The sequence below is a fragment of the Hyperoodon ampullatus genome (genome assembly GCF_949752795.1).
Source record: "Hyperoodon ampullatus genome assembly, chromosome: 18".
In the NCBI taxonomy this organism is placed as follows: domain Eukaryota; kingdom Metazoa; phylum Chordata; class Mammalia; order Artiodactyla; family Ziphiidae; genus Hyperoodon; species Hyperoodon ampullatus.
The window spans coordinates 14,108,386-14,135,041 of record NC_136931.1 but is presented as its reverse complement, the minus strand read 5'-3'; the positions used below and the strand labels follow the sequence as shown (position 1 = coordinate 14,135,041).

At 47.0% G+C, this 26,656-nt stretch overlaps 1 protein-coding gene across 2 annotated transcripts; it reads left to right on the top strand.

Annotated features, from left to right (window-relative positions):
• Positions 1-1,412: 1,412 nt before the first annotated feature.
• LOC307066229 (protein VAC14 homolog) lies at positions 1,413-24,044 on the top strand. Of its 2 annotated transcripts, XR_013811365.1 has the most exons (7): positions 1,413-1,759; positions 17,930-18,080; positions 18,690-18,797; positions 19,353-19,462; positions 19,746-19,852; positions 22,893-23,055; positions 23,824-24,044. XR_013811365.1 is itself a non-coding variant. In XM_079723331.1 (6 exons), exons 2-6 carry the CDS (start codon positions 17,988-17,990, stop codon positions 22,919-22,921), a joined length of 447 nt encoding a protein of 148 aa, XP_079579457.1. In that variant the 5' UTR covers positions 1,413-1,759; positions 17,930-17,987; the 3' UTR covers positions 22,922-23,287. The 2 variants fall into 2 exon arrangements, 1 of the variants encoding a protein (XP_079579457.1); XM_079723331.1 differs by lacking the exon at positions 23,824-24,044 and having other exon boundaries at positions 22,893-23,287.
• The last annotated feature ends 2,612 nt before the right edge of the window (positions 24,045-26,656 follow it).

Here is a 26,656-nt window from a genome sequence, read left to right as displayed (position 1 = left end):
TTACATGACTGCTTTTCACTCATTAGAAAAAAGTACGACCAGTGTTATTTCATATTGTTAAAAAAAAGAAACAGGCCCCAAATTGATTCACTTGTGCTAAACCCACATCAGCAAACCAAGACTTAATATCTAACCTACTTGTAGTTTCAGCTTCTCCCAGCAATATGACCTTTAACTAGTTAATCTGGAATTACCTGATCAGCTCTGGTGAAGTAATCTGCATGATAAACACCCCCCTTCCCCAAAGGAAGGTGACATGCCTGAAACAATCTACTTCATTCCTAGCTGCCACCCCCTTCTGCCTATAAAAGCCTTCCATTTTGTTGAGCTCCTTGAAGCTCCTGTCTGCTAGATGGGATGCTGCCAGAGTCATGAATTGTTGAATAAAGCCAATTAGATCCTCAAATTTACTCAGCTGAATTTTGTTTTTTAACAATATTAATCCTCATTGAGTTCCACTATGGTATTATAGCTTTGTCCTAAATCCCTGTCCACTATGGAAGCTTATGATAAGGAACTCTGATGCATCTCCCTGTTACTGTATCTTTAGCCACACTGCATCCATAAAGTGCTTTTAAAGTTTTTATCACACAGCTTCAACTTCTGTTCCACCATTTAGTGTGAAACTTCAAAGCACTTGGAGGGGCCGCTTTATAGTGGATCCACCTGGAGACCTGCAATCAACACATTTGGGGCTTCTGCTGTCTGTAACCCAGCCCTCCAAGGTATCAGAGCATAATAAACACATCCTGAGTCCCAAATGGTGGGGTGACAGCCACTGTTGGTACCTGAGATTTTAGATGGTAGGCAGATAGTTCTGTTTTTAATTGAAATTTATATGTTTTAGAAAAATATGTCACTACTCAAGCCCATGATTTTAAGGCATAAGCAAGGCTAAAGAACGAATTTAAGATTTTTCTTAAGTGAGTTGATTAGAAAGTACTTTTAAAATAACAGTACAAGTGGCTAGGACATAGCGAAAATCAAGATGGTGTTACTCCAATGCGGGAAACTTTGGCATATGAGATATTGACTGGTGACTAAGTAGTGAATGAACTAGCAGATTCAGTAAGTATAGAATAAATTATCCTAAGCGAGTCAGGCTCCAGGAGCCCCTTCGTTCTCACGAACATCTACAGAAGCCCACCAAGTGCCAAGCCTACGACGTGCGGGCAGTTGACTGCATGTAATACAGGCCCCATTAAGCAGGTCTCAAACCAGACTCAGACTGTTGGGGTCGAAAGCTGGAGTGTGAGGGGAGAAGGTGAAGCCTTGTGGGGCGTGGCCAAATCCCCTGCAGGTGCGTGCGGGGGCGTGGCTGGAGAGGGGCGGGTCCTAGCGGCGGAAGGCGGAAGCTGCTGCAGAGTCACCTGATCCAAGTAACATGGCTGCTGCCCTTTGAGAACTGCAGTGCGGGCCCCAAGTGGGACTCCGGACCGGTTGGGCAGTCGAGGGTAGGTGTGCGGAGACGGGGACCCGGCCCCGGTTCCGAGGCGGCGCGCGGCGGCGGAGCGAGACAGGCGGCCCGGGGCGGCGTGGTCCATGAGCCGGCGCCGGAGGCAGCGCGGAGCCGCAGACTCCCCTAGCCCCGGCGCGGCCCGGGCTGCCGCAGGCTGAGGAGTCGCGGGGCTCCGGGGGTCACCCCGAGCTGCCACCATGAACCCCGAGAAGGATTTCGCGCCGCTCACGCCCAACACCATGCGCGCCCTCAACGACAAGCTCTGCGAAAGCTGAAGGTGGCAGCGCTGGAGATAGACAGGTAAGAGCCGCGGGCACCCGGGATGGGCGTGGAGAGCGGAGCCGGGACTCTGTCCTGGCTCTGCAGGGGTCCCGCTCCTCCGGGCAGCTCCTCACGCCTTTGCAGCCAGTGTTGCTACTCCAGGTTTCAGGCCCTTAGGGCCGTGCTTAAGAGCAGGAGATTGGCAGTCCCAGCTTTGCTTCTAACTATGTGACTTGGGCCAAGTTCTTTAACCTACTGATGCCCCAAAGGGCTGCCGTGAGAATGAAGCGACGTAATGTATGTGTGCTGCTTAGGGCTGCGGTGAGAATGAAGCGCCATAACGTATATCTGGTGCTTAACACAGTGCCTGGCACATGGTGCGTCCTCAGTGTGGTCTCTATCAAAACGAGCAAATCAGAGACTGGCCTCTGATGCGAGGGAGATGGGAAGCGTGAGAATTTGCTAAGGATGTTGACCTGCCTCATTTCTTACCCAGCTTCTGAGAAGTGAAAGGGATAGTTAGTTGACCAAGTGGAGAAATCAGGTCCAAAACCTCAAGGCTCAGAGAGTTGTTTGTTTTACCTCTGTCATATCACGCTTCCCTGCAAGCGGAAGTAGGAATAATTTGACCTTTCTTGTTTCTGCAGTCTCATTACGTGTTCAGTAGGACCCTCTTATCTGTGGGAGATACGTCCCCAGACACCCAGTGGATGCCTGAAACCTTGCATGGTAGCAAACTCTATATATACTGTTTTTTCCTATACATACATATGTATGATAAAGTTTAATTTATAAATTAGGCACAGTAAGAGAATATCCCAATGGCCAGCATCACTAGCCTTGCACTTTAGGGCCATTATTAAGTAAAATAAGGGCTGTTTGAACATAAGCACCGCGATACTGACAGTTGATCTGATAACCCTACTAAATGGGTAGATATCATATACAGCATAGATGTGCTGGAGGAAGGGATGATTCATGTCCTGGTGGGACAGCAATAGATTTCAACTCAGAACAGCATATAGTTTAAAACTTAGAAATTGTTTATTTCTGGAATTTTCCATTTAATATTTTGGACCTGCGGTTGACCACTGGTAACTGAAACCTCGGATGACGGGGGACAACCGTATGTGTAACCATGACCTGACATTTTGCTTTTTTCGCAATCTACAAAACAAGATGTTTGTGAACATTTTATTAAGATTTGTCTGCTGTTATTTTACTTTTGTATTTTTTCCAGCCAAATCTTTGTGATAAAGTCTGGTGGGTGGGTAATTTCGGAGGAGTGGAAAAGAGCAGGCTGTGAAACTGAAAGAATGCCAGTCTGGGCGTCAGGAAATACGGACTGTAGTCCTGCCCTGTCCAATAGGGTAGCCACTGGCCATGCTTGGATGTTTACATTTAAATTATTAAAGACAAAATTAAAAATTTAAATCGAGTTCTTCAGTCACACTACCCATATCTGACATGTTCAGTAGCCACATGTGGCTGTCAGCTGCCATAATGGACAGTGCAGATTTTAGAACATTTCCATCACTGCAGAATGCTTTGTACAGCTCTAATCTAGTCTGTTGTGTGACACTCATTCTTTGACCTCCAGCAAATTCCTTAACTCAGGGTTTCTTAACCTCAGCACTACTGATATTTTTGGACAGATAATTCTTGGTTGTGGTGGGCTGTCCTGTGCATTATAGGGTTTTTAGCAGCATCCCTGATCTTTACCCACTAGACACCAGTAGCTTTCTATCAATTGTACAATCAAAAATGTCTCCAGACAAACTGCCTAATGTCCCGTGGGAATGGACAGTCACCCCGGTTGAGAACCACTGCTTTAACTGCTTTGGGTTTTAGTTTCCTCTTTGGCTAAAGGGTTTGGATTTTGCTAAGAGTACCCTCCCATTCAGCTTTAACATCCAGTGTGTCCAGAACCACCTAGCTGCTTCTCTCATCAAGCACCACTTTCTAGAATGCTCTCTTTTCCCACCACTAGTGGTGGCTACCCTGACTCTCGCCAGTGCCAGCAAGTCGTAATGATAAGTATTGCTATAATGAGTAGGAGACCCAGAGCTGATGTATAGACTTGGCTCCATATCCGTGGTTTTATCAGCTGACGCTAGTGACACCTGTTTTGTCCATCACCCGCTCTGTTTCCCAGGAATGTTCAGTTTTATTTATAGCTTGAGTCATCGGTTGAGTCCTTGAATAGAGGTGTTCATCTCAGCATTATTGTTGCCTCCAACACATCTTGTGTAAGTGCTCTCACTCTGCAGGCTATTCTGGAAGGGCTTTGTCTTTAATGGGGTTCGTTTTGTGTTTGACATTGCCCTTGGCTTGTGGAATCAGGGAAACCCCTTAGGGCCTTCACTGGACTATAAACTCCTTAAGAGCAGAGACCCTGTTTTATTTATCTTCAGCACTTAGCACAGTGCCTGGCAGCATTTGACGGTTGGCATCTAAATGAATGAATGTTCATACATTTTTGGTGGGGAAATAACATTGCAGTCTAAGGACCTTGCTACCCAAAAGTGTAGCCCGCAGAGCAGCAGCATCAGGACCCCCTGGGGGCTTGTTAGGAACAGATTCTCCAGCCTCACCCCAAACCTATGGATCAGAATCTGCATATTTAACATGATCCCTGGTGCACATTAGCGTTGGAGAAGCACTGGACTAGAGGACTACACTCAGTTTGGAGTCTTCTTCAGACATGTTTGGGATGAGGAGTGTCCTGTTTGATATCAGGGACAGGGACTTACTCGTGCTTCACCTGAGAGCTTTCTAGTGTCTCTGCTTATAAGGACACTGATCCTATTGGATCAGGGCCACACCTATATGACCTTATTTAACCTTAATTACTTCCCTATAGGCCCTATCTCCAAATACTGCCACCAGGGTTGTATGAATTAGGGGGCAGGGTGGAACAATTCAGTCCATACCACTGATCATTTCAAAAAGTGATCACGTGTAAAACGCTGTCTGCCCTATTTGGGGGGGAGGAAGATTTGGCCCTTGTACATCCCTCATCTCATTTATTTTGCGCAGCTGCCCTATGAGCTAGGTAGTGTTACCCCATTTCACAGATGAGGAAACAGAGGCTCCTTGAGGGTAAGGAATCATCCCAAGGTTTCACAGCTAGAACCTGGATCTAAAAACTCAGGTTCTTCTGTCTCAAAAGGCTTCCCCACTACATGAATCGTTTTCCCTTCTGAAAGCGGAACATATACTTAATAAGTTTCATACTTGAACACCCCCATGGTAGTTTTAACTGCCACTTTCTGTTTTCTGGATACCATCTGCTCGGGTGGCAGAACCAGTACTGCATGGGGTGCTGGAGTGAGGGATTAAAATTCCTAATAAGAGGAGGGTGTTTTATCTTGATGACAGGCCTCAGACACTAAAAACGCAGAGACGGATGCTTGGCTCGACTGAAGGACCCCAGACTCTAGACTCTCAAGACCAGGCTGTGTTAGGTGACCAGGATCTGATGGCTAAATATGTGAGCCTGTTGTGCACAGTCCTGGAGAGGCTTTACCCCACAGCCTGGCTCCAACACACCCACACAGCTTTCTCAAGGATAAGGCCCTGAGGCTAAGATTTTAGAATGGCTGTGGCAGGTTTTGCGGGCCCTGGGTGTCAGGGGTTATAGTCCCTGATGAGTCCCGAGGACAGGGATGGTGAGACCCCAGGCCCTGCTCTCTGGGAGAGTCTAGGGTGGGGGAGAAATGCCAGCAGGCGCTCTGATAAGTGTGGTGGGTGCTCCCTCACTGCGGTGACAGGGCCCTCACTGCAGGCTGGGAAAGATGGTGCCCTTCGTGGTGACCCCGGGTGGGCTCACTGGCAAGTCTCTGGTGTTCCTGAACTTTGAGTTCCCAAAGCCAGCAAATGGACGTGCCCAGGCCCTGCGCCCTGAGAACCCCGAAGCCCAAGGAGGGGCTCCAGGATCAGAGCTCCTGAGGGATGAGTCCCTGCCTGCTGGGGAAGGCAGGGTGGGGAGGGTGGCGTGGGGAGCCGGGATCCCTGGGGCTCTGTGATCAGATCAGGGTTGAACTGCTGAGTTTGACCTGGCCTTTTGGAGCCTGCCACCTCTGCAGGGAGACACTGTTTATTACCAAGTGACTTCAGGCAGATTTTGGAGTGTGCGTCAGAATTCCACCCAGCAGATTGCTTCATCCAGGGGTCACAGACTGGCAGCCAGGGGCCGTGTCCTGCCGGCAGACCTGTTTGGTTTGGCCTGGATCCCAGGGTATTTTTTTAATAATATATTTTTTCCTGCCTCTCTTGTGGAAGGGTTGGCATGTTTTCATTGTTTGAGGTAAGCGTGATTTTGCTATTGTCTTTTTTTGTTTGTTTTATTTTGGGGGTGGGGTTGTTGCTTTTTTTTTAATTGATTTTATTGAAGTGTAGTTGATTTACATACAGTGTTGTGTTCATTTCTGCTGTGCAGCAAAGTGATTCAGTTAGACATAAATATACATTCTTTGTTTTTAATATTTTAAGAATATTTTTTAAATATTCTTTTTTAAAAATACCCTATGGTTTATCATAGGATACTGAATATAGTTCTCTGCACTGTACAGTAGGACCTTGTTGTGTATCCATTTCATATATAATAGTTTACATCTGCTAATCCCAACCTCCCACTCCATCCCTCCCCCACCCCCTCCCCCTTGGCAACCACAAGTCTGTTCTCTGTGTCCCTGAGTCTCTTTCCGTTTTGTAGATAGGTTCATTGTGTCATATTTCAGATTCCACATATAAGTGATATCATATGGTATTTGTCTTTCTCTTTCTGACCTCACTTAGTATGATAATCTCTAGTTGCATCCATGTTGCTGCAAATGGCATTATTTCATTCTTTTTTATGGCTATTATCCCATGGTATATATGTACCACATCTTTATCCGTTCATCTGTCGATGGACATTTAGGTTGTTTCCATGTCTTGGCTATTGTGAATAGTGCTGCTATGAACATATGGGTGCAGATTAGAGTTTTGTCTGGATATATGCCAAGGAATGGGATTGCTGGATCATATGGTAGTTCTATTTTCAGTTTTCTGAGAACCTCCATACTGTTTTTCCACAGTGGCTGCACCAACTTACATTCCCACCAACAGTGCAGGAGGGTTACCTTATTTCCACACCCTCTCCAGAATTTGTTATTTGTAGTTTTTAATCATGGCCATTCTGACTGCTGTGAGGTGGTACCTCATTGTACTTTTGATTTGAATTTCTCTAATAATTAGCGATTTTGAGCATCTTTTAAAAAAAATTTTATTGGGACTTCCCTGGTGGTGCAGTGGTTAGGAATCCACCTGCCAGTGTAGGGGACACAGGTTCGAGCCCTGTCTGGGAAGATCCCACATGCTGCAGAGCAACTAAGCCCATGCACCACAACTATTGAGCCTGCGCTCTAGAGCCCACGAGCCACAACTACTGAAGCCCGTGCGCCTAGAGCCCGTGCTCCGCAACAAGAGAAGCCACGACAATGAGAAGCCCGCGCACCACAATGAAGTGTAGCCCCTGCTCACCACAACTAGAGTAAGCCCACACACAGCAATGAAGACCCAAACTCAGCCAAAAATAAATAAATAAAATAAATTTATTAAAAAAATTTTTATTGGAGTATAGTTGATATACAGTTGTGTTAGTTTCAGGTGTACAGCAAAGTGATTCAGTTATACATATACACATCTTCATTCTATTTCAGATTCTTTTCTCATATAGCTTATCACAGAATATTGAGTAGAGTTCCCTGTGGTGTACTGTAGGTCCCCATTGGTCATCTATCTTATATGTGCGTGTGTTCATCCCAAGCTCCTGATTTATCCCTCCCCACCATGTTTCCCCTTTGGTAACCATAAGTTTGTTTTTGATATCTATAAGTCTGTTTCTGTTTTGTAAATAAGATCATTTGTATCTTTTTTTTTTTTTTTTTTTTTTTTTTGCGGTACGCGGGCCTCTCACTGTTGTGGCCTCTCCCACCGCGGAGCACAGGCTCCGGACGTGCAGGCCCAGCGGCCATGGCTCACGGGCCCAGCCGCTCCGCGGCACGTGGCATCTTCCCGGACCGGGGCACGAACCCCCGTCCCCTGCATCGGCAGGCGGACTCTCAACCACCGCGCCACCAGGGAAGCCCTGTATCTTTTTTTAGATTAAATTCCACATATGAATGATATCACATGAAATTTTCTTTATCTGTCTGACTTACTTCACTTAGTATAATAATCTCTATCTAGGTCCAGACATGTTGCTGCAAATGGTATTATTTTGCTGTTTTTTATGGCCGAGTAATATTCCATTGTGTATATGTACCACATCTTCTTTATCCATCTCTCTGTTGATGGACATTTAGGTTGCTTCCATGCCTTGGCTATTGTGCATAGTGCTGCACTGTACACTGGGGTGCATATATCCTTTCAGATTATGGTTTTCTCTGGATATATGCCCAGGAGTGAGATTGCTGGATCATATGGTAGTTCTATTTTAAGATTTTAAAGGAGTCTCCATACTGTTCTCCATAGTGGTTTACCAATTTACAGTCCCACCAACAGTGTAGGAGGGTTCCCTGTTTCTCAATCTTGTTTAACCTTTCAAATAACCAGCTCTTAGTTTTATTGATTTTTAGAATTTTTTTAAAATTTCTATTTTATTTATTTCCTCTCTGATCTTTATTATTTCCTTCCTTCTGCTGACTTTTTACAGGGTATTTAATTTTTTTATTTATTTTATTTATTTATTTTTGGCTGTGTTGGGTCTTCGTTGCTGTGCGCAGGCTTTCTCTAATTGCAGTAAGCAGGGGCTACTCTTCGTTGTGGTGTGCGTGTTTCTCATTGTGGTGGCTTCTCTTGTTGCGGAGCACAGGCTCTAGGCGCACAGGCTTCAGTAGTTGTGGCTCACAGGCTCTAGAGCGCAAGCTCAGTAGTTGTGGCTCACGGGCTTAGCTGCTCCGCAGCATGTGGGATCTTCCTGGGCCAGGGGTCGAACCCGTGTCCCCTGCACTGGCAGGCAGATTCTTAACCAGGGAAGCCCCTGAAGGGTATTTTAAATTGAGAAATTTCACAGTGAATTTCAGGTTTCTGGCATCTCTTAAAGGAACCCTGGGGCTTTGTGATCAGATCAAGGTTGAACTGCTGAGTTTGACCTAGCTCTTTGGAGCCTACCACTTCTGTAGGGAGACACTATTTATTACCCACTGGCTTAAGGTAATTTTTACAGTGTGGATCAGAATTCCACACAGCTCTGCTCTTTACCAGCAGTGGGACCTCAGCAAATTGCTTCATTCAGGGATCACAGACTGGCATCCAGGGGCTGTGTCCGGCCAACAGACCTGTTTGGTTTGGCCTGGATCCCAGGGTCTTTTAAACTGACAAATTTCATAGTAAAATTCGAGTTTCTGGGTTCTCTTAAGGAATGGGAAGATGTGGCTCTGTGGGGCCCACATTCCCAAACAGCAGATCAAGGGGCCCAGGGGTCCAACCTCCTACCCCAGCCAAGACTTGGGCTCCCCAGTTTGCTTCCTGTGTTGACAAGTTCAGCACAGCCTGTCTTACTCCCTTGGCCTTCTCACTTGTGTCTCTTGGCCCCTGTAAGCATTTGAGTTTGTGACCTTGGGTTTAACCTCTCTGTGCCTCAGTTAACTCATCTTAAAAGAAAAAAATGCACATTGAAAACATGCTGAGTGAAAGAAGCCAGTCACAAAAGGCCATGTATTGTATGATTTCACTTATATGAAATGCCTAGAATAGGCAAATCCACAGAGACAGGAAGTAGATTAGTGGTTGCCTAGGGCTTAGGGAAGGGGATTGGGGGATATGGGTAGTGACTACTAATGAGGTAATCTTTGTGGGATGATGAAAATGTTGTAAAACTGATTGTGGCGACAGTCGCTCAACTTTGTGAACATACTAAAACCCACTGAATTGTACACGTGAATTTATGGCATGTGAATAATATCTCAATTTAAAAAAAATAAGAGTACCTGTAGGTTGTGTTACAGTGTGAGGAAAGTGCTTATTCAGTGGTCACAGTTACTGTCACCTGAGATCCAAACGTGCCTCCTGCTGTCTCGGACTCGTTTCTTCTTTACAGTTTTTCCACTGATTATACCCAGTGGATGCTCAGTATATTTTGTTACTTAACTCACTCTTGGGCCTTTTCAGAAGCTCTTGAGCCTTTCCTCAGAGGCAGATGTTCTGCTTTTCCTATTCAGTTATTGGGGAGTAGTGAGCAAGTGGAAACCAGGTTACTTAAATACTCAGCAAAGCAGATGGAGGAGATGTTTGCCCGCCAGCTTCTGTTTGCGAAATCACTGCCTGGATATGTTGCCCAATTACAGCAATGTCACATAGAGAACTGAGGTGGATCATTGGACTTGCCAGGGTAAAAAAGGCAGCCCAAAGTCCAGGCTGAAATTTTTACAGCACAGGAATAAACACAACTCTGGATTATCTTTCTGTCCTACTTGGAGCCAGGAGCAAAGCAGGTTCTCAGTCGGCGGTTAATGAAGGAATATGATCTTGTATGGTGTGTTTAAGATCACAGTTTGTCTGATTGTGACTGTGCACTAATACTGTTACAGGAGTATATGCAGTGCAGAACACATTGCATGCATTATCTTATGTAATCCTCTAAAAACAGTGCAAACTCACAGCCAAGGCTGTCTCCGCTAAAGACACAGAAATGTGCGTGCAGTGGCTGAAACCTCTGCCACCTCCTGGCCAGGCCATTTGGACATCAACAAATAAAATGAGGTTGGGTTAAATGAAATAATGCATGTAAAGTGCCTGGCACCCAGTAGGCATCCAACAGGTGGGAGCTTTGATGTTTGAAGAGGGGATAATGTAACGTGGTAGATTTCAGACCTGGTGTCAGAAAAATCAAGGTTTGATTTCTGCACCTACCATCCATAAGTTGTGTGATGTTGTGTGTTTCATTAACATCTCTGAGCCTCAGTTTCCCCCATCTGTAAAATGGGTATTATAGTACCTAGCTCCGTGGCTTATTTTAAGGTTTAAATGAGATAACACGTGTAAAGCATCCACCACATTACCCAGCATGTAGTAAGTGCTCAGCAAGTGGTTACTTCTTTCCTGCCTTAATGGTAGAAGACCACCCCTAGACCTTCATTTCAACATCTCAGGTATGTACCTCATCTGTATGTACACGCGTGTGTGATGGAGGAATGCTTCAGAGACCTCTAATACTAGACAGTGGCGAAAAGGCATGGAGAAAGCTGCACTTCAGTTGGGGCCTGAGTTCTGCACGAGGGAAGTACCCTCTGTAATTGGATGCGTGCACTTTGCAGCTGACATGCTTTTAAGAAGATGGGTGAGGGGAACTGGTGTACAGTTGAGGGGGCCTGGGCTTTGTAGGTGCCAAGGTTCAGATCCTCTGTGACCTCAAGAAAGGGACATGGTTTCCCTGAAGCTCTGTTTCAAATCTAAATGATGAGATGATAATAACTACAGAAGGACGTTGCTGTGAGGAATAACCACCCCCTGGAATACTTAAGAGTGTGTTCGTGGGAAGTGGTCAGCTCCCCAGTCCTCCCCGTGGTTGTCCCCGAGCTGCGTTACAGAGGCCGAGGGGCCCAGTGCGGGGCTGTGGTTTTGCTGCAAGAAAGAAAGTGGGGCGCAAGAGGATGGTCACATCCCAGGTCTCAGACGAGTCCCTGGGATGGCCGCCGAATGTGGGTTCTTGTCTTCGTGCAGGAAAGAATTCAAGAGCGAGCCATAGTAAAGTGAAAGGTTTATTCAGGGAGATACACACTCCATAGACAGAGTGTGGGCCATCTCAGAAGGTGAGAGAGGTGAGAAGAGGCCCCAGGGTGTCAGTTTTTATAGGGGTGGGTAACTTCATAGGCTCACGTGTGAGAGGCTTATTCCAAGAATGGAGCCACCACCCCCTTTTGGCCTTTTACTGTCCGCCTCGGAATTGACATGGCACCTGTGCGTGTGTCATTTAGCTTGCTGATGTGTTACAGTGAGCCTGTACTGAGGCTCAAGGTTAGTGGAAGTCAATCAGCTGCCATCTTGGACCTAGTTGGTTCTAACCAGTTTATGTCGTGTCCTCAATGGCTATGTCATTCTTGTAAAGGTTGTGCCCTGCCCCCTTCCTGTCTCAGTTGTGTTGCTGAGACGTGGCCATAAGTTCTCCTTGGGAGAAAGACAATTCCAAATGCGTCCTGGCCTGTCTGTGGCTCCTTCTCAGTCAGGGACAAGGTAGTCGGTGTGGCACTTTGTGAAGTTGAGAGCAGTGTAGAGAGCTTGGAGCTGGCCAGCACTGGGCATTGTGCCTCCTGGGAATGGCTGTTCTTGCCATCCTGCGACACCTCTGACTAGTTGAGAATGGAGGCTCTGAGCAATCTCTAGAGGATACTTCGTCAGCCAGAGTTTTTAGAGGAATGAAGCAAATCTCTTCTCTGGGACATAGAACAGTGATGCATGTGACCCTAATGTCAGCAAAGGTCACTGGGATTTGTGATCATAAGTTTCTGGGCCAAATATTAACTTCAGAACTAGTTGAGATCCCCCAGCTGTGGCTCACAACGTGGAGATGAAAGAGGAGACGGGGTGTTCTTTTGAAGAGACACTAGCCTGGAACTGGGGGCGCCCGGATTTCAAACTTCACTTCCTCTGCTTCCCTTTGTAGTTGCTTTTTCTCTCTGCCTGTGCCCTGTGGAGAGACCAGGTCCTGCTGACGGGGACTATTTGGGGCACCCCCAAGGGGTTGGTTCACCCCTAGGCAAACGCATGTCAAGTCACATCCTGGCATCGGCATCTGTCCCCAGCCACGCCCTGGGGACCTGGTCCTTCTCAGTGTGCGTTTGAGATCCTGGTAGTGGTGCCCTCTGTCCCTCCTAACTTGAATTGTAAACTAGGGGTTAGGCCGGTCCAAGTACAATTCTGATTTACCCAACAGGTTAGGTCTAGATGAGCAGGCCACCCCTTGTCACCAGTACGGCAGCGTGGGGCTTTGCCCGTGTTTCCCTACAGCTTGCCCTGCGGCCCCGCCCACCGGCACAGGTGGGTCCCTGGGCAGATGCTTACTGATTCCTCACTTACTGTGTGGGGAGCTCTAGACGCGGGAAGAGGGCTGGCGCTCAAGAGGCAGAGAATCGTGGCACCAGTCTATCCTCAGGGACTCTGGCCTGGAGCTGTGGAGCTAGAAACATGAAACACGTGAGAAAGAACCCGTGACACTCGATGGTGCAGTGCTGGGCACAGACTGCAGGGTCGCCGAGTCCTTCAGCGTGCAGAGGAGGAGTGGTCCTTCCTGGGATGGTCGGGAAAAGCAGGGGGTTGGATGTGAACTGGACTTTGAAGGCTGGCTAGGATGTGGACGGGAGCGGGAGCTTCCCCATGGAGTGGAATGGACAGGAAGTGTCCAAGGAGCAGCATAGCAGGGCCCAGTAAGAAGCCCTTACTGGAGAGGAAAGTTGTGCTGGGCAGCTGAGCAGTGAGACTGCAGGGGTCAGCCGGCCCTGTCTTGATCACCCTGACTGTCAGGTAGAGAGCGTGGGCTCGGTTCGTGGGACAGGTCTTCCTGCTGTGGCCCCGGGGTGACCCACAGGGCCAGGCCCAGTGCTCTAAGAACTGATGGTTTTGGTGAGAACATGTTCTCAGGGTTCCCCTCCACAGGCAACCACCGTTGGTCATTGTCTCGCTCTCCTGGACACTGATAATATTCTTCCTCCAAGAGCAGATAGAGACTTGGGGTTCCAGGCCCTCGGGAACTGAAAGGGCCATTGTATTAGTAGTGGCCTGGGGTGCCCTGAGTTGCGTCCTGGTAAGATTCGGGGTGGGGGGACCTTGCAGCTGGTGTAGAGCGAACGGGAATGTCGGGGGGTTCTGAACACAGATATACCCCTTGCCCACCTCCTCCCCCTTCAGGAGACCCTGTCACACTTGTCCGCTGTCACCCGACGTTAGTGCCCCATTCCTCGTGCTCTCCCACCGTTTGGTCTCTGTCAGCCTTTGCAGTCCTCAGAGTTCCCTAAACGCTGTTCAAATCCTACCACCCACCACTGCAGATCACTCGTACCTTCCGTGGCTGCTCACGGCCACTTCCTTTGCCAAGCACGTGAGTGGGCACAGCCTCTCTGGCCCTGTCACCCACGTCTGCTCCACCTGTGTGCTTTGTGCTGCCAATCCAAGGGCCTCTGTCCTTCCTCTGAGCCTTGGTTCATGCTGTTCCCTCTGTCTGGGCTTCCTCACCCTGAATGAACACCTACTGATCCTTCAGAACCCCTTGCAAAAGCTGACCCTCGTGAAGCCACACCTAACTCCCTCCCCACGAAAGCTGCCGGTTGTGCTCTTTCTCGCCTGACCCCTCCTTACCTTGCACTGTCCTCACCAGATTTTTTTTCTCTGTTTTGCATGAAAGTCCTTGAGGCCTCTCTTGTTTCCCCTCCACGGGATTCTGGCAGAGAGCCCCTCAGGGGCAGGGAATGCGTCCCCTTTGCCGACTCTCAAGTGGGGAGGTGGGGAGGAGGGCCCTTTCCGGTGGCTCAGGGACCGTTTGTGACCTGAAACAAGGAGACAGGCGAGGAGGTGGTTCCAGGGCGGACTGTGCTGCTAGCAGGGCTGGGTCTTCTTTGCTGCCCTGCTGGAGCCTCATGAATGTCATTACTCCCACTCTCAGGGCTGCTCTAACACGGACGGAGCAGAAACACACACGGCCTGGCTTCCCCAGGGGCATTGCAGTCAGAGTCCCCGGGCTGCCTGTCTGGGCAGGAGGGGAGGCACAGCTGCTTTCAGCGGCTTTGGTGATCCCCACATCCTGGACTCCTCAAGAACAAGGGGACACAAGATCTAGGTCTCTGTGGAATTTAGGAAACAGGCGTGGAAAACTCAAGCTAGAAAAAAGTCATTCTAGGTTTCTCAGACTGTATCACCAATGCTGTGGGCAGTGTGAAATGTCAAATCCAGTCTCTTAGGATGATAAAAAAAAAGTTTGCTGCTGCATTGGCCGGGAATCGAACCCGGGCCTCCCGCGTGGCAGGCGAGAATTCTACCACTGAACCACCAATGCTCCAGCTGTGAGCAGCTGTGTGAGCACCTCCCTTTAACCCCAGTCCCCTTGTCTGTACACTGATTCACAGAATGGAAGGCCACATCAGCACAGCTGCAACGGCAGAGGCTTAGGCTCCAGAGCAGGAGAGAAGGCAGGAGGAGGGTGTGTGTGCGTGTGTGTGTGTGTGCGTTATGTGTTTGCGTGAGAAGTTGATTTGCCTTCAGACGTCAGGACAGGAAGTAGAGCTCAAGTCGTTCCTTCTCAGTAGCAAAAAGCCCACTGAGACGCTGGGGACTTCCTCCTCTCTGAAGTGTGGGTCCTCCCATCCCACGTTCACGTGGTGTGTTGAGCTGTTTTACAGCTCACAGGCTTCAGCACAGCTTCCTGCTGGAGACGGGCCAAGGCTGAGGGGGTGCAGCAGGAGTCCCCTTACGGGGTGAAGGGTCCCACAGCCAGGGGTGCCTCTGTGGAGAAGCCAGCTGCTGTTCATGCTCACGAAGCAAGGAAGTGTGCTCAGAGGTTCGCAGCACCCTTGGCTGCTGCAGGCTGGGCGTGATTGAGGAGCTGGATCCTGCAGCAGGATGTCTGGGGGAGCTTGCCAGGAAGAGGCCAAAAAGCAGCACTGCATTGGCCGGGAATCGAACCCGGGCCTCCCGCGTGGCAGGCGAGAATTCTACCACTGAACCACCAATGCTCTGGCTGTTCTCTGGCACACCTGCAGGGCTTTTCTCAAGAGGCTGTGTCTGTCGTAATAGTCAGAGCGCTCTGAAACATCACTGGGCCTCGTCTGGCTGGTTTGTCCTGTTTGAGAAAACAACGGGTTTGTGTAGAGCCATCCTTGCTGCGCTTTATTACACTGCTAAGGGAGGGGGCACTTATGGAACTAGCTTCCCCCCCCCCAGGCCCTTGGTTCATCCACAGCCCTCAGCCCCCTGGGGTGGGCTTGGTGGAATCACACCCTATAAAGATCAAAGCAAGAGGCCCCTCACAGACCATCTGCGCAGCCCCTTCCTGGAATCCCTGTTTCTGCTCCCACATCCGCCAGCTCAGGAGTCAGGCCTGTTTGATTCACCTGTGGCCACAGTCCCAGGCACAGAATAGATAGATGCCCCCTACGACTTGCGGGATTGAATCTTTATCAAGCCCTGTAATCCCCATTGAACAGCCTTTTTACAGGAGTGGTCACAGCCTCACAGGACAGCACGTTTATTTAAACAGCACTAATTACTAGCAGGTTCCTGACACTGAGCTGGAACCACACAAACTAATTAATACCTTTTGGACTTGACTGTCCTTAAAATTCTTTGAGCCGCTTGAGACCCCCATTTATGCCGTCGGTGAGCCGTGTACCTGCTGTGATGGGCACAGAGCAGTTAGGCAATGAGTCCAGGCAGCTACTCTGACAAGTCTGTGATCTCTAGGCCTCCCTCGTCACACCTTCAGCTGCTACTCGGGTCCTAGTCCCTCCCAGCTGATGATGGGACCGTCTCCCCCTTCCCATCCATCTCAGGGCTTCTTTTTTTTTTTTTTTTTTTTTTGTGGTATGCGGGCCTCTCACTGTTGTGGCCTCTCCCGTTGCAGAGCACAGGCTCCGGACGCGCAGGCTCAGCAGCCATGGCTCACAGGCCCAGCCGCTCCGCAGCATGTGGGATCCTCCCAGACCTGGGCACGAACCCGCGTCCCCTGCATCGGCAGGCGGACTCTCAACCACTGCGCCACCAGGGAAGCCCCATCTCAGGGCTTCTTAAAACACCCTTTCACCATCTCTTCAAAACCCGTAAACAGCTTCCCCGTTACCCATGACGTGAGATCCCTTCTCCTGAACCTGAGCTGCCAGGCCAGCTCATCCCAGTTGATTTCCTCCTGTTCTCTGGACCCCAGGCACATTTGGCTATTTTTCTCTCCTTGCCTTTGCCCACACATTTCCTCCTGCCCGGAACACCTGCTTCCTTCTCTCAGGGTCCCTGCCTCCTCCGAGGCCCAGCTCGGTTCCCACTCCTGGGAGGATGTCCCTGACCCCCAGGCCGCAGCTCCCCAGTGGTTGTCTGGGCCCCTCACGCCACCATTTGCCCACATGAGGCTTCTCACCGCAGAGACGCTGTGAGCCTCCGCAGGGCAGAGTGTCTTCACGTCCACTGGGCTCTGAAAGGAGACCCTGGTGCCTGACGGAGCTGGGCCTCCCTGTGCTCGCCCCCACTCGGGCGGGGCCTGCCTTGGGGGCATCCCCCCAGGGTGAGCACAGGCGCTGCCTCCCTCAGACCCTCTCCCTGCTAGCATCAGCCCCCAGGTGGGCACCTTGCAGGCGTCTCTACCCTTCCTGCCCTCTCCCCTCTCCCCGCTGCTTCCCACTGCCTCAGCCGTATTTCAGGTCCCCTTCCTGACCCTGATAGCTGCGGTGTTCTCCCTTGGAGATGTTTCAGTCTCCCTCTGTCAAACCAGGCCACCCCCACCCGGGGCAGCCTCTCTGGTCAAAACGTAGACATAAATATGTCACCCCCTTGCTGGAAACCTTTCACCGGCGCGACTGTCCCCAGCCACCCCTTCCCCACACCAGACTCCTCACCCTCCCTAAATGCACCGTGTCTTCTCGGGGCCCCGCCTTTAGCCGGGCTTTTCCCTGTGCCTGAGGTTCCCTGCCTTCCTTTCTTTACTGGAAAAGGCCTGTTAATGGTACTAAGATTTGACTCAGATGGCGCTTCCCCGTCAGCCCAGGGAGACTTACCTGCGGCGTTCTTGCTTCTGTGGTGTTGCTTGTGTCATGTTGCTACACATACTTGTTTGTTTGTGGATCCCTAGAAACAATGACACAGACACAGAGGACCACTTGGGTGTATGAACTGCTTGCAACACTGAGCAAGTACTGAATGAAGATGGTGGATCACTACAGTTTTGGGGCCCCAGCAGGACATTCACTTGCATTCTCTCAGATTCCCAGAAGTGAGATTGCTCACTGTTCTTCATTCCGTCGTAGACAAAGGGAAACGGAGACCCAGAAAAGGGAAAGGATTGTGACCCAGCCAACGCCTCCCAGTCAGCAGCAGAACTGGGAAAGCCCTGCCCTGAGATGCCTGACTCCCAATTCCTCTTTCTAAACAGGTCATCTCCCTCCCTCACCCCAGCCCCGGGCCCCAGAGCCGGCAGCAGCAGGAGCAGCCTGATCCCGCTGGTCCTGCAGCCCCTCTCTGCTCCCTCTCCAGGCTGGTTCGGGAGTTCGTGGCCCAGAACAACACCGTGCAGATCAGGCATGTGATCCAGATGCTGTCTCAGGAGTTTGCCTTGTCCCAGCACCCGCACAGCCGGAAAGGGGGCCTCATCAGCCTGGCCGCCTGCTCCATCGTGCTGGGCAAGGTGAGCCCTTCTCCTGGAGGGACGTACACACCAGCCAGGGCGTTGACCCTGACCCCCGAGCCCCAGCAGGGTGTTGCAGACTTGTGATTTCTTTATTGCCATCCTCTCCACATCTCAGACCACAAGGCTGGCTCTGCAGCCTTGCACCCTGGGTCTTGATGCTCTTCGTAATTAAAAAAAATTTTTTCACTTGCAGTTAATGGAATAGTATACAGCTCTATGATGAGAGTACAGAGTTATGTCTACAGCAGGATCAAAATACAGAACCATTCTGTCACCCTAATGTCCCCTCATGCTGACCCCACCCTGCCCCCAGTGACAGGGGCAGTTTATGCTCAGCTCACCAGGGCATTCGATCCAGACCACAGAGATGCAGGGTTTTGCCTTTTGATTAGTTCTCTCGACCCTGATTCCTGCTTTCAGTGCATCCTTTTTGCTGGTCCTTTGGCCTGTGTGAGGAGGGATGCTCCGGGGGCCTCTCCTGCCTGACTCAGGCTCCGTCATCTTCCTCTGTGTCCACCTGACCCCTGGAGCCAGCCCGGGCCAGGGATTCAGCCAGGTCAGGCAGCCCCGCCCCCAGCAGGCGGCTCTCATGCCTTTGACCCACAGGACATCGTGACGGAGAGCAACAAGTTCGACCTGGTGGGCTTCATCCCCTTGTTGCGGGAGAGGATTTATTCCAACAACCAGTACGCCCGGCAGTTCATCATCTCCTGGGTAAGGTCCGGCCCCGCGACACTCCTTCTCCAGCCGTAAGGAGCCTCTAGTTGAGTGAGGTCTGCTCTCTGGCTCACCTGGGCACTTCCTGTGGCTGCGGGGATGCCTCATTGTTATCCCTCTAGGAGCCAGTGACACCAGATAATCCGAACACACATTTATTCAGCTCTGCCCCCAAAGCCCATCACGTTTGCCTCTGAAGAGGATGTGGTTCCTTCCTTGTCTCCGGAAACACCCAGATTTACCTTTGAAGCCAGCTGTGCTCCTCCAGCTGTCACACCTCTTCTAGCCTTGCCCACCTTTTCCATGGGTTCCCTCCCACACCCCCCGCCCCGTCCCCGGGCATCTGAACTGCCCTGGGGTTAAATTGCCCATTTCCCCTGCCCATTGAACAGAAACAACAGCTACTAGCACCCCCTCCCCCATGGGACACCCACAGTGCCGTGGAAAGTGCCTCAGCAGGGCCCCTTCTCGCTGGCCAGTCCAGAGGATGGGCGAGGAGATGCAGGTTCTCTGGCTGGTGACTTTCCCTGATGGTTTCCTCCCCTGGGGCAGATCCTGGTTCTGGAGTCCGTGCCAGACATTAACCTGCTGGATTATTTGCCGGAGATCCTGGATGGACTCTTCCAGATCCTGGGTGACAACGGCAAAGAGATTCGGAAAATGTGAGTGGAGATGGGGAGGGGCGGGCGGCTGCAGGGGCCCCTCGGCGCGTACGCGTACCCCACACCCAACAGACCGGCGGCGGCGGAGAACACGAAATTCACCGTCCTCTTCCTGGCTCGTGTGCTTCCTGCTTTGAGGAGCTAGGAGATCATCCACCCCCAGCCTCTGAAAAATGTCCATCTGACAAGTGTGTCCCACAGAGCACAGCAGAAATGGCACTGGTGGAGGCTCCTCTGGCTCTGGCTGCATGAGCTGTCTCCTTTCTCCTTTGCTCATTGGTAGGTGTGAGGTGGTCCTTGCAGAATTCTTGAAGGAAATTAAAAAGAACCCCTCCAGTGTTAAGTTTGCTGAGATGGCCAACATCCTGGTGATCCACTGCCAGACCACAGGTGAGTGTGTAAAGGCCCCAAGGCCGCCACCACCTCCTCAGAAGCACCTTTCTGTCTCCCCATCTCAGAGAGAGTCCTCGTGGGAGTGTGAATCAGTGTGACAGTGGGTCCTGGAGTGGTGGGTCCTTGTGGGAGAGATTCCAATTCTCTAACAAAGGCATAACTAACCAAGTTCAGGAATTAAAAATGGGGGACCTTACTATATATCCTAATTCATGATTTAGCAATCCATAGTAATACTAACAGTGTTCTCCTTATGGCATAACTTTTTACTGTATAAACAATATATGATGCTTGTGTATATAATTTAGAAAAACAGATACCAAAATGAAATACAGTCCCACAACTTAGGCAAAAGTGTTCAATTCTTATAGAATGTAAACTACAAAACATTGAAAAATTAGAGAATACCAACATAAACGTAAAGACATCCCACATTTATGGATTAGATGACTTAAGATGACAATACTTCCCAAATTGATCTCCATATTCAATTCAGTCGATATCAAAATAACAGCTGCATTTTTTTTCAGAAATGTTTCAGATCCTAAAATTCATATGGAAGTGCAAAGGATCCAGAATAGGCAAAACTACCTTTCAAAAGAGGAAAAAAATTGGAAAATTCATACGTCCCAATTTCAGAACTTACTACAGAGCTACAGTAATAGATGGATAGATCAAATAGAACTGAGAATCCATAAATAAACCTTTACATTTGTGGTCAGATATTTTTCTTAAGAGGTGCCGAAACAATTCAGTGGGGGAAATTAGTCTTTTCAACAAATAGCGCTGGAACAACAGGATACCTGCATGCAGAAAAATGAAGTTGGACCCCCTCCTGACACCATACACACACAAAGAAAAAGTCCAAATAGATCACAAGCCTAAGTACTATATTTAGAACTATATAATTCTATTTAGGGGTAAATCTTTATGACTTTCGGTTGAGCAATGGCTTCTAAAATATGACAGCAAAAGCACATGGAACAAAAGGAAAAAACAGGTATTTGGGGATTCATCAAAATTTAAAAGTTTTATGCTTCAAAAGACACTATCAAGGGACTTCCCTGGTGGTCCAGTGGTTAAGACACCATGCTTCCACTGCAGGGGGCACGGGTTTGATCCCTGGTCCAGGAACTAAGATCCCGCATGCCACACTTCATAGCCAAGAAATAGAAGGAAAAAAGCAAAAGACACTATCAAGAAAGTGAAAAGACAATTCCACAAAAGGGAAGAGAATATTTATAAATCATATATCTGATATGGGACTTGTATCTAGAATATATAAAGAACTCTCATTACTCCAGTAAACTCAGTTTTTAAAAATGAGATCTGAATAAACATTTCTCCAGAGAAGATATACAGATGGCCAAAAAGCACATAAAAAGATGCTCAACATCCTTAGCCACTAATACTAGTGGACGTAAAGATACCACTTTACATCCATTAGTATTAGTATCAATGGCAAGTATCAAATAAAATAAAAAGGAAAATAACATGTTGGCAAGAGCGTGGGGTAACTAGAAACCTTATACACTGCTGGTGGGAACGTAAAGTGGGACAGCTGCTTTGGAAAACAGGCTGGCAGCTCCTCAAAAAAACATCTGACCCAGCAACTCCACTCCTAGGTATATATCCAGGAGAAATGAAAACCTATGTCCACACAAAACCTTTTACGTGAATGTTCATAACAACGTTATTCGTAATAGCCACAAAGTAGAAGCCACCCGAACGTCTATCAACTGGTGAATGGATGAGTAAAATGTGATATATGCCTGTAACTAGGTATTATTTTACATTTAATCCTGTGAAGGACCTGATCAGATTGGTTTCTTATAAAGATTTACTATAGGATCAATGCGGATAATCAGTTGCGGGGGTGGACAGGGAGACACTTAGTTAGAATGGAGACAGGAGGGACATCGGGAGATTGCTGCTATGTCCCAAAGATGCCTGAACTAAGGTAGCAGCAGTGTGATAGGAAAAATGGGACAAATTTGAGAGATGTTGTCTAGAATTAATGGGACTCAGCAAGTAATGGAGGAGAAAAGAAAAGGGACAGGGGGGAGCCACAGCAAGCTCCTACTTTTCAGGACGCCACTCAGGCAACATCACCAGAGAGTAAAAGCTCCCAAACCGTACAATATCAAGAGTTAATAAACTTTCAGAAACTCTCTAATAGAATAGGCTGCAGAACCAGACTCCCTGGATTCAAATCCAGCTTCTCCATTTCTTGTGTTGCCTTGGACAAGTTACTTTACATTTGCAGGCCTCCGTTTCCCATCTGTACAGCGAAGATAATATCACCTATTCATAGAGCTGTGCAGATTAGACAGTCAATACATCAATACATAGAGACACTTTTAAATATTCTAGATGCATGCAAGTGTTCCATTAATATTGGCTCCTCTTATTAAGTCCCTACCTTATCAATTTGCAGCAAGCCTGTCTCTTTACTGTGACTTCTAAAATTTGCACAGCACCCAGCGTTAACTGATGTAGCTTATATCCTGTGAACACCTGATAGGCAGAAAAGAGTCTCAAGCTGTAGCAAGGTGAATTTGCGGACCTATTCACCAGTAACTAGCTAACAAATATTAATGACTCCATTGTAAAAACAGATACATTCAGACTTATGATATGAAGGTTAAAGGCTCAATACGCCAACTCCATTTCCCTTGACTAGTAGCCCTCCTTCCACATGATATGTGCGTTTACTGCAATGACTGACTAACTGTCTTTTGCGGAAACTGTCAATATTCTGCATACACAGCATCTAGAAGGATTAAGCAGAACACTAGGGAATTAAAAGATACAATTAAGTGAAAATTAAGAAGGAAATAGAAAGATGTGTTCTAAATCCCTAGAAAAGAGTTTTAGTAAACTTTCAGTCTTTTTCCCCCTTTTTTGTTAGACTAATATTAGAGTTCTGTCCTTTTAACTGTCAAATGGTTTTCCAGCCTACAAGTTATCTTTCTTCACAGAGGAGTCTTTTAAAAGTTATAAATAAAATATCCCAAGTATTTTCTTTTTCTCACAGATGAGAACATTGGAACACTGACATTTTAATCTGTTCTGTACAAGAATGAGTTGTGTCAACACAGTGCTCCCAGCTACAGCACTGAAAAAAACAAGTTTAATTAAAGACAGAGAAGAAACTGCATATGGAGCCTAAGCCATTGAGATATAATGTCATCTTCAGAGTGAGTTCTCTATGAACAAATCTCTTTGTCAGTGTCAGGAGGGAAAAAAAAGACATAGCAAAGTAAAGGTGTGCTGTATACCACAGGGAACTCTGCTCAATATTCTGTAATAACCTAAATGGGAAAAGAATTTTAAAAAGAATAGATACATGTATATGTATAACTGAATCAGTTTGCTGTACACCTGAAACTAACACAACATTGTTAATCAACTATACTCCAATATAAAATAAAAAATTTAAAAAAACAGATGAATGTATAAAGATGTGGTGTGTATATATACAGTGGAGTACTACTCAGCTGTAAAACAAGAATGAAAACTTGCCACTTGCAGCAAGAGGGATGGACCTGGAGGGTATTTCGCTAAGTGAAATAAGTCAGAGAAAGACAAACACTATGATATCACTTATATGTGGAATCTAAAAAATACAATGAACTAGTGAATATAACAAAGAAATAGACTCACAGATACAGAGAGCAAACAAGTGGTTACCAGTGGAGGTGGGGAGAGGGGCGAGATAGGGGTGGGGAATTAAGAGGTACGAACTATCAGGTCTAAAATAAATAAGCTACAAGGATGTATTTTACAACAGAGGGAGTATAGTCAATATTTCATAATAACTATAAATGGAGCATTAACCTTTAAAAATTGTGAATCACTATATTTTACACCTGTAACATAATATTGTACATCAACTATACTTCAATGAAAAAATTAAGGGTACTTTCCTGGTGGTGCAGTGGTTAAGAATCTGCCTACCAATGCAGGGGACACGGGTTTGATCCCTGGTCCAGGAAGATCCCACATACTGCGGAGCAGCTAAGTCCACACACCACAACTACTGAAGCCGACGTGCCACAACTACAGAAGCCCACGCACCTAGAGCCTGTGCTCCACAAGAGAAGCCACCGCAGTGAGAAGCCCGCGCACCGCAACAAAGAGTAGCCCCTGATCGCTGCAACTAGAGAAAGCCCACACACAGCAACAAAGGCCCAACACAACCAAAAATAAATAAATTTATAAAAAATAAAAATAAAACAGACTTTCTGCACAATTGTGAGGGGTTTTTTTTCTAATGTTTTTTAGAAAATTCAAAAGAATCTTTAAACAATAACATAAGCCTTTGGGTGCTCAGATCTCTTACTGGTTTATAGAAGTCATAAAAGAGAGGCCATCATTTTTCACTAGCTAAAACATAAAACAGCATTTTTTAATTAATTGTCATTTTACATACCTACATAAACACAAACCTTAGTGTTTAAGCTTTCAGAAATTGTGATGAGAAGTTCTTTTAAGCGAACAAATTGAACTGTGAAGGTTAAAGAAAGGTAGAAAACAACAACTCAATTATTCAACCAATATTTATTAAGCACTCCCCCCCACCATGCAAAGCCTCTTGGGAAATACAAATATGACCGAGATGCAGATGCTGCCTGTGTGGAGATTGCTGTATAGCAAGTAACTGTTTCTGACCTTCCATTTGCAAAAATGGGCAGTGTTCCACAGGCTCTGTAAATTTAAAATGCTCTGTAGGGCATTTTGAATTGGTTTGTATTCTAAAAGAAATGGGCAGGACAATACTATAAAGCATGGTAAAAAATGTACCCCTTTAAAACTTTAGCTTCTCTAAAGACTGTGATCATGTTGATAAACTATGTGCATATTGCCTAGGAATGAAAAAAAAAAGAAGTAAAGGTGTGATGCTATAAAGGGAAAACATGGTGGTATCAAATGTCAATACTCAGACTAAGAACTAAAACTTAGTATTTGTGTAGTACTTACTACTTACTTCCAGAGTTTGAACAGTACTCCTAACATCATAAAACATCTTTGGATATAAATAGATACCTATTAACCACATATATGTTATAAAAGATAGAGCTGAAGTACAAAAAGAGAAAGAAGCTTAGCCAAGATCACAACAAGGTAATGGTTTAACAAAAACGAATACTTTTACTGGGTTTATTCCAGAATATTGGTTATATTCCTTCCTCAAATTCTAATTTGAAGAAAAAACGTACCATTATCACAGTACTGTTTTCCAAAGTGAAGCACAGCTCTAACTACATTCTAACAGTGGCTCGCCTGTGTCTCTCCTGCCCTTCTGCCAGGGCACCTACCATCAGAGAGGCAGGAGGACAGCACAGTGAAAAGAAAACAGGGCAGATGGGCCCAGATTCCAGCCTCAGCTCCACCACTTCCCAGCTCAGTAACTTTTGGGCAGGTTACCTATTTGAGATTTATTTTGGTTGCACCAGGTCTTAGTTGCAGCTCACCGGCTCCTTTAGTTGCGGCACATGTGCTCCTTAGTTGTGGCATGGGAACTCTTAGTTGCGGCATGCATGTGGGATCTAGTTCCCTGACCAGGGATAGAACCCATGTCCCCTGCACTGGAAGGCGGATTCTTAACCACTGCACCACCAGGGAAGTCCCTCTTTTCCCTCATCTATAAAATAGAGTTGATAGCAACTACTCAATAGTGTTACGATAACACTTCGATGGGATAATATGCAAAGTACTCAGTTCATTTCTTGGCACATACAGTCGATGCTCCATAAATAATATTCTTATTAACTATTGATTTCTATATCACTGACCATTTGCTGATTACATGTTATCATACTCTCTAGATTGTATATTTCTTATGACTACAACTTCTCTTTCTTCCTGTAATATAGCCTAACTCACCTTAGTGGGCATGTTTAGTATTAAATACATACTGGACTGCTCATACATACATAACTTGGCTTTTCTGCAGCACAGTATTACAGAATGTTTTATTAGTATGGGCTCATTGTCAACACTGCCCACTGTAACTGATTACATTTCAATCCTGGCGTTGATACTTAATAGTGTACAACTTTTGGCAAGTTACTTAACTAACCTGTGCCTCAAACTTCCTCATCTGTAAGATGGAGATGTAAAAATATTTTATATTTATAGGGCTGCTGTGAAGACTAAATACGTTAAATATACATAAAGCTATTAGAATAATGCCTGGTCCAAATAAGAGCACAAAAAACATTTGCTATTACCTGATAAATATATATGCACAATGAATATTATTTTATATTTATTGTAACAGTATTAAATATTCCTCAGAATTTATATGATACAAAGTTGTAGGAAGAGTGAGCAGGATACATATCATGATAAGAACAATAGGAACATTTATAAAGGGAAAATACTGACAAATAGAAAGTAAGTGAATAAGAATTAATACAAAGAACACAGGCTTTACAGAGGGCACCAAACTTGAATGAGTTAATAATGTAATAAAATACAACAAACAAAACTGGCATATTTTAACTGTATTAGGGACAGCATCATGGAGAAGACAGGAGGAAGTTTCAGAGATGACAAAGGAAATACAGGTTATTCAAAAACAAAAAAGACATAAGCAAATGTATGAGAGGAATACTGAAGGCCCATTTGGAGGCCAGTACACAGATGTGTCTGCCTGGAACTGAGGGCTCATGTAGAAGAATACCTGATACAGTGCTCTCAATTCCTTTCCCCTAGAGCTTAGCGTGGACACAAACAGTGCTCATTAAATATCTATGTAAAAGAAAGAATGAATTCCAACTGCAGCCAGTCTGA